The sequence below is a fragment of the Papio anubis genome, chromosome 17, assembly GCF_008728515.1.
Source record: "Papio anubis isolate 15944 chromosome 17, Panubis1.0, whole genome shotgun sequence".
NCBI lineage: Eukaryota > Metazoa > Chordata > Mammalia > Primates > Cercopithecidae > Papio > Papio anubis.
Window position 1 is genome coordinate 72,218,246 of NC_044992.1, and position 15,167 is coordinate 72,233,412.

The window sequence follows — 15,167 nt, forward strand, 5'->3', positions numbered from 1 at the left end:
GAACATTCAGAATCTCTGTCTCCTCATACTTCTTTTCTTGTGCTTATATTTAATATGTAATAACATTCATATATGGACACTTTCAAGAAGACGTAACAGGACACAGTTCTCTCTATGGTTGAATGAAACAGTCGGTGTTGGACTCGGGCTGGGCCTTGCTGTGTGGACACAGGTGCTCTCTATGGTTGAATGAAGCGGTTGGTGTTGGACTCGGGCTGGGCCTTGCTGTGTAGACACAGGTGCTCTCTATGGTTGAATGAGGTGGTCGGTGTTGGACTCGGGCTGGGCCTTGCTGTGTGGACACAGGTGCTCTCTATGGTTGAATGAGGTGGTCGGTGCTGACCTCGGCTGGGCCTTGCTGTGTAGACACGGGTGCTCTCTATGGTTGAAGGAGGTGGTCGGTGTTGGACTCGGGATGGGCCTTGCTGTGTGGACACAGGTGCTCTCTATGGTTGAAGGAGGTGGTCGGTGTTGGACTCGGGCTGGGCTGCATATTCTGGAGAAGTGGCTGTGGAGCATGATGAGGCGTCCATGGCAGCAGCGTCTCTGCGCCCCGGTGTGGCCGTGCTGAGGGGATTCCTGCCGCAGATCTCGGGAAGAAGGTTGGCTTTCCTCCTGGTGTTGGTGGAAGGCCTCCCCTGAGACACCGCTGCACTCCACTGGGCGTTTCATTGTCCTCTCCCTTCCTGACAAGGAAACGGCTGGACACTCTTCATGTCAGCAAGGATCCCAGGTGCTGGGGGCGCAAAGACAAGCCAGGCCTGGAAGACCCCCCCAGAGCCAGGGGAACCCATCCCCGAATACATACTCGCCAAGACACGTGCTGCGGTTGGGGGTCCCAGAGGTGTGCTCAGGCCGGCCTGTGGGGACAGCAAAGTGGCCTCCCCGAGGAGGGGGCCTGTCCTGTGTGTTTCAGAGGCCTCACCTTGTCTCATGCTTGAAATATTTCCTGAAGAATGCCATTTTTGAAATTTATTTTGTAGAGAAAAAAAAATCCAAATATTGAAAGGCTCTGCTTGAATTTGTAACAACTACTATATCAACAAAAGATTTGTGACTTAGGTGGCCCCTTCAGAATATCCGATTCCTGCGCTGGTTTCTGCGTTGCCTTTGCAGGCCTGTGTTGATAGGTGCGGTTTTCTTGTTCAGATGGAACTCTGTGGTGGTAAACGTGGCCTTCTTTGTTTTGTGTTACATGTTTTTCTCAACTTTATGAGATCAGACCAAATAGAGAATGTTAAAGAAAAAAATATTTTGGGCAATTAGAATTGCAAGAATGTCAAGAAGAAATATGTGTAGTGAATAGCAGGCTGTAGAAACCATCTCACTGCTCAGATCTTAAAATCCATAGCCGAGAGAGGCTTTGAAGCACCTGGGGAAGATGTGTGTGCCGCTCTGCATTTGTAAAATTCTGGACTTGACTGTAGAGCTCGCTTTGCCGACAACTGGTTTAGGCGTCAATAATCCCCAAGGATACTTGCGTGTGCCGTCGCCTTCATCACCAGGACTTGGAGGAAAACAGCAGTGATGCTATTTGTTATTTCACATTGATAATTCCTTCCACCTTTGGCCTTGTCCTACGGTAATTCCTCATTTAGGATTCCTTTGGATAGTTGGGTCATGGGGAGAGTTCTACCGTTATTTTACCAAGGTGAGGTTTGCTAAGCCATCATTCTTATGTAGACGGCAGAAAAAGCCATTCAGAGAAAACATCTGAGTCTGTTCCCGCCAGGTTAAGCAGAAAGGGGATTTGCTAAGGATCTCCAGAAGACCCGAGAGCCGGCCCCTGAAGTTACGGTAGACCTCAAGGGGGCTTCTGTAACTGCCGAGCAACTGAGACATTGGAGGAGTCCTGGAAGACCAAGCACCGCTGCCGCACAGCTCACAGGGTGCTCACCTCCCTGTGGAACGGGGGCCTGGAGTCTCGGGGTCTAGAGTTTGATCTTGTAGGTGCATCTGATCATAGGAACCCAGGTCACATGCTGGCCCCTTCGCTGCGGGAGTCAGGACACAGTTCTTCTTTTCCTCACCTTAGTAAGCTAGGACCCGGAGCATAAGAAATTGTCAAGATATACGGAAGGTGTTAAAAAGATGATGGGGAACTGCAGATGGCAGGTATCTGCCGTGGTTCCCCATGGGGCATCTTAATGGACAGCTTATTACTAGGTTTTCAGCTGTGCAAGACCTTTGATTTACCCATGCCTTTCATCTCTGATACCCACTTAGCAGCACATGCTGTTCCCTATTCTCTTTGAAACTGAGGCTTCTTTCTTCCTTGTCCCATTCCACTCTTGCCACACCTAGCTCCGGCCTTCTTATTTCACCGTGACAGCTTCCTGGCTAATTTCTCTTCCTCCATTCTTTTTCTTCCCAAGTAAATGTTAGCCCTTGTCATTAATGTTAGATGTCATCTTCCTGAAAATATCCCATTTAGCCAGGTTTATGCCGTGGCAGCTGCAGTGGGGCCCAGAGGCCTTTCTTCCAGGCCTCTGTTATTGGAATCCACCTCCCGCGTCTATTTGGAGCTATGGGGCCTTTGGAACGGCTTCATGAGATGCGTTGGCCCAAGCAGAAGGCTGGTACAGAAGCAGAACAAAGCTCTGAGCCTTCCGAGAGTTTTCTGTTGAGAAATGCCACGGGCTTCTGTCTTCGGCCTGCCTGGGAGCCCTGCGTAGTTTTACTTGCCTTGGGGTAGATTTGATGAAGCCTGTACCATGGGTAACATATTGCTGGATAATGAAGAGTGGAAGGAAAATTAGCCCAGAATGAATGACTCAGTGCCATGATAATGTGGCTAATTTTAATTTGCATCAGGAATAGTAAAGCTGTGGCCCAGTGTGTTATCAAATAAATCTCTAAACAGCCTTGAAATCATTCCATTCATTGAAAATTGAATTTTTTTTTTTTTAGACGGAGTCTCACTGTGTTGGCCAGGCTGGAGTGCAGTGGCATGATCTTGGCCTACTGCAACCTCTGCCTCCCGGGTTCAAGTGATTCTTCTGCCTCAGTCTCCTGGATAGCTGGGATTACAGGTGCGCACCACCGTGCCTGGCTAATTTTTGTATTTTTAGTAGAGGTGGGGTTTCACCACATTGGCCAGGCTGGTCTCAAACTCCTGACCTTGTGATCTGCCCGCCTTGGCCTCCCACAGTGCTGGGATTACAGGCATGAGCCATCGTGCCCGGCCTGAAATAAATTTCCATGAAATAAATCTCGTTCCATGAAATAAATATTAGGAAATTAGCCAGGCATGGTGGCGTGTGCCTGTAGTCTCAGCTACTTGGGAGGTTGAGATAGGAGGATCGTTTGAGCCCTATTGAAGCAATAGGCTTCACTTTGTGTCTTGAACTGGGAAGGAGTGGAGAAAAAAAAAATATTAGAGCCCTTTGCTATACTTATTTTACGAAGACCAATTATTTGTTGGTTTTTAAGGACCAGAGTTCCCAGGAATAAGTGAAACACGACTCAAACTCTAAGTGTGCCCAATACCGCCAGCACCACATTCCTCACGCCAGCCCAGCTCGCTCGTTACCTGGGATACTCGCCCAAGCTTCAGCTGACCGAGCAGGTTATTTTCTATATCTTCAGGGTATAAAAACAGTTGTATAGACATACATGCACAACCATGAAAAAAATTTTTGACTATTGTGGTAAAGTCATTTTTATCCCCACTTCTGCCCCCATGCTTATGGAAATAACATGTTTATGGTAGATGGAAAGTGCATACGCAGAAGGGCCAGGTACAAAGAAGAAAAGATGATCCACGTTCCCCTGCAGAGGTCAGAATCACTCATGACGTCTTGTGTTTTCATTTGGTGTGACCTTATATTTGGAATCACAGTTGTGGGTACAGTTTTGTACCCCCCTCTTTTCAGTTGTGTTTGAGCACGTCCTGTGCCATTTAATATTCTTTGAGAACATATTTTTTAAACAGCTCTACTGAGATACAATTCACCTACCCCAGAGTTCACCCATTTTTACCAACAGAGTTCACCAGCAGTTGTGCAACCTGAAAGTATGTTTTTGTAAAGGACATATACTATTTTATCATATAACACTGTTTAATATATGCCATTTAATTATGCCCTTCAACTTGGAACTTTAGGCTTCCATAGAATACATTTTATCATATTTAGATTTTATGCGGTTGAATGACTTGGAATTAATTTGTAAGTGTATATACCCTCGTATTTTCGCTCTGTGACAAAATATTTTTATTTTCACTTTTTAGGTAAGGAGACTGAAGAATTTTCTCGTTTTTTGTTAATTTCAACCCATAAGGTGTTTCAGGTAGAGGCAAAGAAATGGTTCCTAGCTCCTCATTCAGTCCTTGGTGGGCTGACTGGCTGTGCACACTAGGCCTCAGGGTGGAAGCGGTTCTTTTAGAGACCCCAGGCATAGTCTCATGGGCTCACAAACCCGCACCAGGGCTGACCATTTGTTTTTGGAGGAACCACAGAAGGATTCAGTATAGAATTCCTTAAGAAAGGAGTTTCTTTAGTTTGTTTAAAATAGTTACAACTTTTTTTTTTTTCTTTTTTTTAAAGGCGGAGTCTTGCTCTGTCACCCAGGGTGGAGTGCAGTGGTGTGACCTCGGCTCACTGTAACCTCCGCCTCCTGGGTTCGAGCAGTTCTCCCACCTCCGCCTCCCGAGTGGCTGGGACCACAGGTGCACGCCACCACAGCCGGCTAATTTATTTCTTTTCCTTTTTAGTAGAAACAGGGTTTCACCACGTTGGCCAGGTTGGTCTCAAACTCCTGACCTCGGGTGATCCACCCGGCTTGGCCTCCCAAAGTGCTGGGGTTACAGGCGTGAGCCACCACGCCTGGCCAAAACAGTTACAATTTCTATAATAAACTTTTTTTCCCCCAGAATAAAACTAGCACCTTTAAAGTGAGCTATAACGATTCCTTTTATGAAACTTATTATGTATGCAGTTCTTATTTTGACTTTCAGAAATCTAAATTTCTCAAGGGTCTGTGATGTTGGAACTCAACTCACACCAAGTCCCTTGTGCAGTTTGCGTGGCGCAGGAAGGGGTGAGCCAGGTGAGGACTGCAGCACTCCTCACTTGTGTGCGAAGGTCGCCGTGGGTGAGGCCTCCTCATCCCTGAGGCCGAAATTTTCCTCTTCTCGTTTCCTTTTGATCAGGACGTTCTACAGGGGTGGAGGCAGATTTTAAAAGCAGTGATACATAGACAGAATTTGGCCTAAAAAAAGAGTAGTGCTTAAATCTAAATGAGGCCTCTGGCTCAAGGTAACAAACTGAGCTCATAAATTCAAGCACCTCTCCCCTCATTCCCAATTCCCATTGAAATGAACAAAGGAATATAAAAATAGGGAGTCTCCCAAGCTAACACAGTTGCTGCTGGTGATGATGGTCTTGTTTTGGACTGCAGGGTTTGCTTGCAGAAATTCAGTTGGATGTGCTTCCGGCGGGCTTGGTGCTCACTTTGTAGCAGTGCTTGGAATGGAAGTGAGGGGGCAAACTGGCTTTTCCTTCTCTTGAACAACTTGGTTATCCGCCTCCCCTTCCCTGCGAGGTATATCTACTCTCTTTGCTCTATGTTCTAGTTTCTGACTTTCTTTATAAATTATGCATTTGTGTAGCTTCGGCTTTGCTCCGAGCTTCTGCTTGATGCTGTGAATCCTAATGAGCGCTCCCGGGAATTGGGTGGATTTGGGTGGCTCTGCCTTCAGACAAACCAGGGGATCGTGAATGCTGTGACCCGCGTGGCCAGCCCCAGTCTTGCTTTCTGTTTACTTTCCACCAGTCTCAGTTGTTGGTGTTGGGAGGATAAGTGTGAGCCACACTCTCAATGTGGGGAGCAGAAGGCAGTGATTGGGCTGCTGAACATGTTTAATTTCTTCATTCTGCACGGTGGCTTAGGTGTCACTGCGCGTCAGCCTGGGAATTTATATTCAAGCTGGTTTGTGCCACCTGATCACCTGTATCTTTTTAAATATATATGATTTTATCCAATCAGTTATGAAGGAAGACTCCAGTAAGGAAATCCCTTGCGATTTGGTTTGAATTCTTTGGGAGGTGACAGACATTAATACGTCTTTCACCTGTGAGGTGACATGCTCTGAGCTTACAGGCCTTCGAGTGGAGGTGATCTCGTCTGCAGGCCCTGTGTGCAATTCTGACACCCAGACGCTCTGAACACTGGATTATTTAACAGCTCATTTGGCGGCAACACTTGGCCTGAGCTGGGGTGAGACTGGACACTCTTGATTGATTCCATGGAGAGTGGAAATGTTAACATGGTGAATGTTGGGTGCCGCTCCAAACCCTCCTGGGTGTGTTCACCCTCCTGGGTGTGTTCACCTTCCTGGGTGCCGCTCCAAACCCTCCTGGGTGTTTTAACCCTCTTAGGTGTGTTCTGTGAGACAGGGCAGAGGGATCACATTATCCTTTCACCAAGGTGAACACTGGAATTTCAAAACCAAGCTGGCACCAAAGGACCATCAAGAACACTGCCCAGGCTGTTATAATACCATCAGGACCCCACTGCTTGACGGCCCCCAGCCTCTCCCACCTGGAATCCAAAGTGCCGCGGAGACCTTGAGCCGGGCACAGGATCCTTAGGTGTGTGTGCCAGCCTTTAGGGGGTGCCTCCAGGATGACTGGGTGGAGACCTTGAGCCGGGGCACAGAGTCCTTAGGCGTGTGCTCCTGACTTTAGCGGGTGCCTCCAGGATGGCTGGGAAGACCAGTTGTGAGTCAGAACTTCAGAATCTGAAAAATCCTTAGCACCTAAGAGGTCATTTGTCTCCACCCCCTCACTTTAAGGATGAGGAAATTTTTCAGGAGGGATTGAAATTAACTGTCATGTCCAAGGCCATGCATTGTTAGTGAGCATTTAAGGTTTTATAGTTTCTCAAAATGATACTGTTTTCAAATTCAAAATTAACCTATGGGGCTATAACCATGTCATCTTAAATTACATTGCATTGGAGGAAAATGTCTTAAAGTCAAAAAACTTATTTATGTAATATTATGCAGTTTTTGGCACATTAAATTTGATAGCCCTTACATTTTAAACATTCTGTAACTGTTATTAAAAAACATTAATCAAGAGTTTTTGGAACGAGGTTGCCATAGAAATGAAAATAAAATGCCAAAAAGACGTTTTAGGTATAGCTAAGAATTAAAAAACTTACTGAATTTGAGGCTGGGTGTGGTGGCTCACACCTGTAATCCCAGCACTTTGGGAGGCGGATGCTGGTGGATCACCTGAGGTCAGGAGTTAGAGACCAGCCTGGCCAACATGGCGAAACCCCGTCTCTACTAAAAATACAAAAAGTTAGCTTGTCAAATGCTGGCAGGCGCCTGTAATCCCAGCTACTTGGGAGGCTGAGGCAGGAGAATTGCTAGAACCCAGGAGGCAGAGGTTGCAACGAGCTGAGATCGTGCCACTGAACTCCATCATGGTCAACAGAACGAGAGTCTGTCTCAAAAAACAAAACAAACAACTGACCAAATTTGAAATTAGGCTCACAGTGTTAAAATTTGCAGAGGAGCAAGACGTATTTTTTTTGGCTTGAGGATATGTGGTAGCACTGTGTTTTGCCCAGTTTTGGAGTTAAATTGGTAGCTAGATGTTAGAGCAAACACATTGTTCTGGTTCATGTATCAGTGTATTCTCAGGTGTTTTTCTTGTTTTCTTTCAAAGTAGAATGCAGGATGTAGGGTTAGGTGTGTATTGTGTAAACAAGGATGAATCAAATTAATTTCTTTCTTGTCTTGGTTCTTGTCTTTGTATAGTGTAGCTAATTTCACACATTCCAGCTGAGGGCCATGCCTTCCTATTGCTGGCCTGTAAAGAAGTCAGAAGCGTCTCTCTCAGTAGCATTTGGTGAGTCAGGAAGACCACACTCACTGACAGGCACAGTGAGGTGAGGCCCCTCAGTCATCCCGTGGGACTCAAGGACGATTCTTGGGCTTCTATTAGTACTTTTGTGTAAGGGACTCAGGGATCTTCAGAGATCATTTTTATAATTAACTAGAACTACTCATTTGACCGGGAATGTTGAAGTTTAAAAATTTAATTAGCTGCATTTGTAGAGGCGGAGGGAATATGACTTGTCTAGAATGACAGCCGAGGTAGGAGAAATAGGAATAAAGTCAGAGGTGTTGGGAATGCCGCCTCACTGCCCTGTGTCAGCCTCCACCGCCTCCCCAGCCCCGATGCACAGATGAGCAAGGAGACCCAGCAGCTGCAGAGCCTCTTCACCCAGCGAGCTTGCCCTAGTCCTGGCTGCCCCACTTGCTGTCTCCCTGGACTTGCATCCACCCCTTACTCCCTGGATGCCCTGCTGGGAGGGGAACGCCACCACCTAGTTCATGACCCTTTGGTGAAGGATGAAGTAGACTGTGTATCTACACTGCACGGCTCAGGACACAAGCACCTTAGCACAGGGAGGTCACCATTGATCAGAAGTGCTGGGACTGAGCCCCAAACCTGGCTGTGAACTTCCGGAGGGCAAGAAGGAACAGGGTTGTATGGGAAGTTACTGAGCATACATCAGCCCAGAAAAACAGCTTTGCCCACCTTTTCCTGGGGCGCACAGAGCATATGGATCAACGGGGAGAAAGCACTGCCAGACAAGCCCCAGGGCAGCGGCGGTGGCACTTGGCCACGGAAGCAGCCGGTGGGTGTCTCCCGTTGGCCCGTTAATGCTGTTTCTTCCACTGGATTTTGCTACAGGAGCCCGACATCAGTTTAAGGCATATTCTCTCTGCAGATTAGGGACAAGATAAGAGAAGCCAGTTGGGAACCAGTTAAGCTGTGGGGAAGCGCACGATCTATTATGAAAATTAGAGAGCCTGATAGTATAGATTGTTTTCTCATTAGAAGGCTTCCCTTCCCACAGAGGGCCCCTGCAGATGGCTGTAGGCAAAGCCAGCCTCTTCCTTTAGGAAGCAGCTTGGAACTTGCTCCACGGTTTGAATCCGTTCCTCCCCGTATTACAGAGCATGAAAGGAACACCCTTGATCGAAAACTGTTGTGAGGCAGGTGTTCACAGGTGTTCGCCGTGGCCACAGGAAGACCACAGAAACGTTTCCAGAAAATGTCTAGTTTTAAGCAGTGTATCCGCAAAGGCTGAGTTTGCTATACAATAATTGGGATTTGGGATTATGGATACTGATTACTTAAATATTACTTAAATATTGGTCACTAAATAAATAAATTGGTCACATAAATAAAGTCACTAATTAAATACAGTGACTTTTGTTTTTCTGATTTTCAGTGCTTTTTCCTGATAAAAGATGAAGACCTAAAACTGAAACAAGAGGAATGATCTACTGGAAAGAACGAGGCAGACTTATTTTTCTTAGATAGTATAGTTGTGTACTTTCAAAACCTGAAAGAATCACCAAAAAGCAATTACGTTTAACTAAGAATGTAGTAAAGGAACTAACCATTTTTCTTATATAGCAACAATTATCAATAAGAAACTGTTATGGGGAGGGCCGGGCGCGGTGGCTCAAGCCTGTAATCCCAGCACTTTGGGAGGCCGAGGCGGGTGGATCACGAGGTCAGGAGATCGAGACTATCCTGGCTAACATGGTGAAACCCCGTCTCTACTAAAAATACAAAAAAAACTAGCCGGGCGTGGTGGCGGGCGCCTGTAGTCTCAGCTACTTGGGAGGCTGAGGCGGGAGAATGGCGTGAACCCGGGAGGCGGAGCTTGCAGTGAGCCGAGATCAGGCCACTGCACTCCAGCCTGGAAGCACAGCGAGACTCCGTCTCAAAAAAAAAAAAAAAAAAAAAAAAAGAAAGAAACTGTTATGGGGAAATACGTATTTCCCTGAAATACTCATGAAATATCTGGAAATAATTTTAAAATTAAAAATTAAAAACATTTTTATTGGTGATAATTTTATACATTCATATAATCAAATCAGAGTGATTGAGATACCTATCACCTTAAGTATTTATCATTTTCTTTTTTCTTTTTATTTTTTTTTTGAGATGGAGTCTTGGTCTATTGCCCAGGCTAGAGTACAGTTGTACAATCTCAGCTCACTGCAACCTCTGCCTCCTGGGTTCAAGTAATTCTCCTGTCTCAGCCTCCTTAGTAGCTGGGATTACAGGTGCACACCACTACGCCTGGCTAATTTTTGTGTTTTTAGTAGAGATGAGGTTTCACCATGTTGGCCAGGCTGGTCTTGAACTCCTGACCTCAGGTGATCCGCCTGCTTCAGCCTCCCAAAGTGCTGGGATTACAGGGGTGAGCGACTGTGCCCGGCCTATCTTTTCTTTATGCTAGGAACATGCGAATTATTTTCTTTAGGTATTTTAAAAATGATTTATTCATTTATTTATTTTTAGAGATGGGATCTTGCTGTGTTGCCCAGGCCAGAGTGCAGTGGCTGTTGGCAGGCACAGTCATTGCACACTGTACCCTCAAACTCCTGGGCTCAAGCAATGCTCCTGCCCCAGCCTCCTGAGCTGGGACCACAGGTGCACACCACCACACACTTCTAGCTGCTCGAAATGTACTGTCAATTAAATTAATGTTAACTGTCATCGCTCTACTGATCTATGGAACACCCAGATCTTAGGAATAATCCCAGTAAGAAATGCACAGGATTTATTCGTGAAGAAAACTATAAGAATGTTACTGAAAACAGTTAAAGGAACATTGAGTAAATGGAGAACCATATTATGTTCTGTATAGAAAATAGAATATTATGAGGATGTTACTTCTTAACGTTAAGTTCAAATTAAACTTCATTGCAATTTTAGTTCAGTGCAATTTTAATAAAAATCCCAATGGGATTAAAAGATTGAAGAACTGATTTGAAAAAAATAAGTGAATATAAATAGCTAAGTAAAATAAAAAAAAAATTTGAGGGTGAAAAATGACCCAAGTATTATGAAATATAAAGATAAATTAGTTAAATTAATGTAGTACTAGTAGAAGTATTGGTTGATAGGTTAATGGGATGAATTTGATTACCCAGTAATAGAATTTTGTCTCTGTGAGAATTAATATATGTATCTGTGCACACCTATGAGTTTGAGGCAGATTATTTAACAGAGATTGACACAACTGGCTAGTTTTATGAGAAAAAGTTAATCCTTTTCTTGTATCATATACCAGAATAAGTAACATCCAGACAGCTTAAAGGGTCAGTGTAAAACAGAAACACTGTACCGAAATACATGTCTTCCCTCATTCCGCAGATAGTTAGCACCTAGTCAGGGCCAGGGTTTTGCTCAAACGAGTGGACTTGAGCCTCTGGCCCACTGAGGAGTGTCCATGGGCTGGCGCTCTGCCAGGAGGAAAGGACAGGTGCGATCGCAGCGTTCCCCAGCTGGTTCCACCCCGATGGGGAGTGTGGAAGGTGTGTTGAGGGGTATCCAGAGAAGGCCTCCCCAAGAAATTGATCTTTAAACTGAGATCCGAGAAGAGAGTCAGAGCCGGCCAGGTGACCCAGGGGAGGGGAACTCCCAGCAGAGGGAACTGTGGGTTTGAGGGCCGAGAGGTCAGTGTGGCCATGCCACAGTGTAAGTACGAGGAATGAGTAGATGGTCCATGGAGGGTGAACAACGCAGGCAGTGAGAACAGTGAACAACGCTAGGAGAACCAGGCAACATCACTGATATGAACGAATGCAAACTAAATCAATACGACAGCTTTTCTCATTAAATGATTGATGATTTTAAATAACAAGGATTTTATATCTGGTTTAATATCTGGTGGGAGTGTAAATTTGTGTAATTTTTTTTGCAAAGGAATTTGGCAGAATGTATTGAGTGTGTTAAAATGTTTATATCTTTTGATCAAATAATTCTGTTTCTGGAGATTTATCATAAGCCTGAGAATAGCCCTTCCTGCTACGTCCCTCTCACCACCTGCCCCCTTGCTGTGAAACCCTGCCTTCAGAGAAGGGCGTCACTCCTGCACTGGGGTAGCCAGGTGACAGGCGGAGGGCTGGCTGGAGGGCAGGTGGGTGGGGAAGGGGCTCAGTGTTCTGGGGGACATTTTAAAAGCTGGAAAAACACATAAACGAGTTCCATATTGAAATATAATATATATATCTCTTTCTGTTATGCTTTCAGATGAAGACAGTCAGTGTTGCCTTAGTTTTGTGCCTGAATGTTGGTGTGGACCCTCCCGATGTGGTGAAGACCACGCCCTGTGCGCGCCTGGAATGCTGGATCGGTGAGTACCTCCCTCACCCGCTGCCACGAAGGCCCTCTGGCTGGCTCTGGGCTGGGCGGGGCTCGCCAAGCCTGTGGTCTGGTCCAGGGGTCTGTCTCCAGCTGTGCAAATCAGGATTTTTTTTCTTTTTGGAGTCACATCACCTTTAAGTAATTTCAGATGCATTCACCTGTGATTTGTAGTGGAGAAAGTGTTTCAAGAAAAATTAATAAGATAATGATTATTGGGTTATATAATTTTCTACTTTAAATATGTTCTGTCTGGAATAGTATCTATGTACATTTAAAAAAAAATGGAATGACTGATACCTGCATGGAAATGTAGAAAAGGTAAATGGAACCATTTCCAGCAAAGCATCACATAATGGATCATGGCCCATAACAATGGCCAGCATTTGCTGAGTGCTTCTAGTGTGCCAGGTACCATAGGAAGCACTTTACAATTTACAATGCTCACAACAACCCTGTGTGGTGGGGTTTATTGCTTATCTCCATTTGAGAGCTGAGGAACATGAGACATAGAGATTAGTAATTTGCTCACGGTTGTCCTATAAGTAGCAGAGCTGGGATTTGAACCTATGCAGTTCAAGTCCAGAGACTGTGTGTGTGTGTGTGTGTGTGTGTGTTTTCTTTAATTGTGGTAAAACATACACAACACAAAATACCAAGGAATTATTAAGTGTACAATTCAACGACATGAAATAATTCATAATGTTATGCAAGCATTCTCACTGTCCATCTCTAGAACTTTTTCACCATCCCAAACGGAAACTCTGTCTCCATTACACAACTCCTCATTCCTGCCTTCCCCCAGCCCCTAGTAACCACCATTCCACTGTCTGTCTCTATGAATTTGTCATTCTAGGGACCTCATATCAGTAGACTGATAAGGTATTTGTCCCTTTGTTTCTGGCTTCTTTCACTTAGCATAATACCCCCAAAGTTCATCCACATTGTAGCATGTGTCAGAATTTCATTCCGTTTTAAGACTGAATTATATTTCATTGTATAGGTACACCACACTTCTGTAACCATTCATCTGTTGATGGACATTTAGGTTGTTTTTACCTCTTGGCTACTGTGAATCATGTTGCTGTGATATGGGTGTACAACTACCCGTTTGAGTCTCTACTTATAATTCTTTTGGATATGTACCTAGGAGTGGAATTGCTGGATCACATGGTAATTCTGCGTTTAGTTTTTTGAGCAATCAACCTATTGTTTTCCACAGTGGCTGCACTATTTCACGTTCCCATCAGCAGTGTACCAGGATTCCAGTTTCTCCACGTCCTGGCCGACAGTTGTTATTTATTTATTTTTCTAATGGTCATCTTAACGGGTGTGAAGTGGATCTCGTGGTTTTAACTTGCATTTGCCTAATGATATGTGATGTTGAGCATCTTTTATGGGCCTTGTGACCATTTATAGGTCTTCTTTGGAGAAATGTCTATTTAAGTTCTTTGCCCATTTTTTTTTTTTTTTTTTTTGAGACAGAGTCTGGCTCTGTGCCCCAGGCTGGAGTGCAGTGGCGCAATCTCGGCTCACTGCAAGCTCCGCCTCCCGGGTTCACGCCATTCTCCTGCCTCAGCCTCCCGAGTAGCTGGGACTACAGGCGCCCGCCACCACGCCCGGCTAATTTTTTGTATTTTTAATAGAGACGGGGTTTCACCGTGGTCTCGATCTCCTGACCTTGTGATCCCCCCGCCTCGGCCTCCCAAAGTGCTGGGATTACAGGTGTGAGCCACCGCGCCCGGCCTCTTTGCCCATTTTTGAATTGGGTTGTTTATTTTGTTGTTGTTGAGTTGTAGCAGTTCTTTATGTATGCTGAATATTGGTCCTTTAGCAGAGGTACAGTTTGCAAAGTTTTTCTTCCATCAGAGACTGCTCTTAAACATTCCACACTATATCTACTTTTCTTATTTTAGCATCAAATTTATTGAGATACAATTTTTTTAAAAATTTTTTAAATTTTGAGACCAAGTCTCACTTTTGTCGCCCAGGCTGGAGTGCAGTGGCATGATCTCGGCTCACTGCGGCCTCCGCCTCCCAGGTTCAAGTGATTCTCCTGCCTCAGCTTCCCAATAACTGGGATTATAGGCATCTGCCACCATGCCCAAGCAATTTTTGTATTTTTAGTAGAGATGGGGTTTCACCATGTTGGCCAGGCTGGTCTCAAACTCCTGACCTTAGGTGATCCACCCGCCTCGGCCTCCCAAAGTGCTGGGATTGCAGGCATGAGCCACCACGCGTGGCCGAGATACAATTTATATACAGTAAAGTTCACATTTTTTAGGTGTACATTTCTTTAAGTTCTGACAAATATATACAGTCGTGTAACAAATGCCATAATCAATGTATAGAATATTTCTGTCACACCAAGGAAGTTCCCTTGGGCCCCTTTGTAATCGATCCCCTCTCATTTCTCTGGCCTCTGGAAACCGTTGATCTGATTTTTTCCTTTTACAGAATGTCATTTAAGTGGTGACATATAGTTTGTAGTTTCTTGTATCTTGCTTCTTTCCTTTAGCAGAATTTGTTTGTGATTCATCTGTGTAGCTACGTGTATTAGTAGTTTTTTTGCTTCATTCCTTTTTTGTGGCTCTCCCACAATTTGTTTATCCATTTACTAGCTGACAGACATTTGGGTTGTTTCTAGTTTTTGGCATTTATGAATAAAATTGCTATAAGCACTTGATCTTTGTGTGTACATATTTTCTCTGGGTAAATATTCTGCCTCCCGGGTTCAAACGATTCTCCTGCCTCAGCCTCCCGAGTAGCTGGGATTATAAGCATGCACCACCATGCCTGGCTAATTTTGTATTTTTACTAGAGACAGGGTTTCTCCATGTTGGTCAGGCTAGTCTCGAACTCCCGACCTCAGGTGATCCACCCACCTCGGCCTCCCAAAGTGCTGGGATTACAGGTGTGAGACACTGCGCCTGGCCAAGTGTATGTTTAATTCTTTAAGGAACTGCTAAACTGTCA

General features: G+C 45.0%; 1 protein-coding gene across 4 annotated transcripts in view; it reads left to right on the top strand.

The window, feature by feature from the left end:
- Positions 1 to 15,167, top strand: part of RPTOR (regulatory associated protein of MTOR complex 1) — a 408,568-nt gene that overhangs the window by 63,999 nt on the left and 329,402 nt on the right. For 3 of the 4 annotated variants that reach the window (XM_009191419.4, XM_003913544.5, XM_009191423.4), the window contains exon 2: positions 12,081 to 12,183. In XM_009191419.4, coding sequence (XP_009189683.1) covers positions 12,081 to 12,183 — 103 coding nt within the window. Of the gene's footprint in view, positions 1 to 7,416; positions 7,863 to 12,080; positions 12,184 to 15,167 lie in introns of those variants that run through there. The other variant, XM_009191420.4, reaches the window with a different exon arrangement.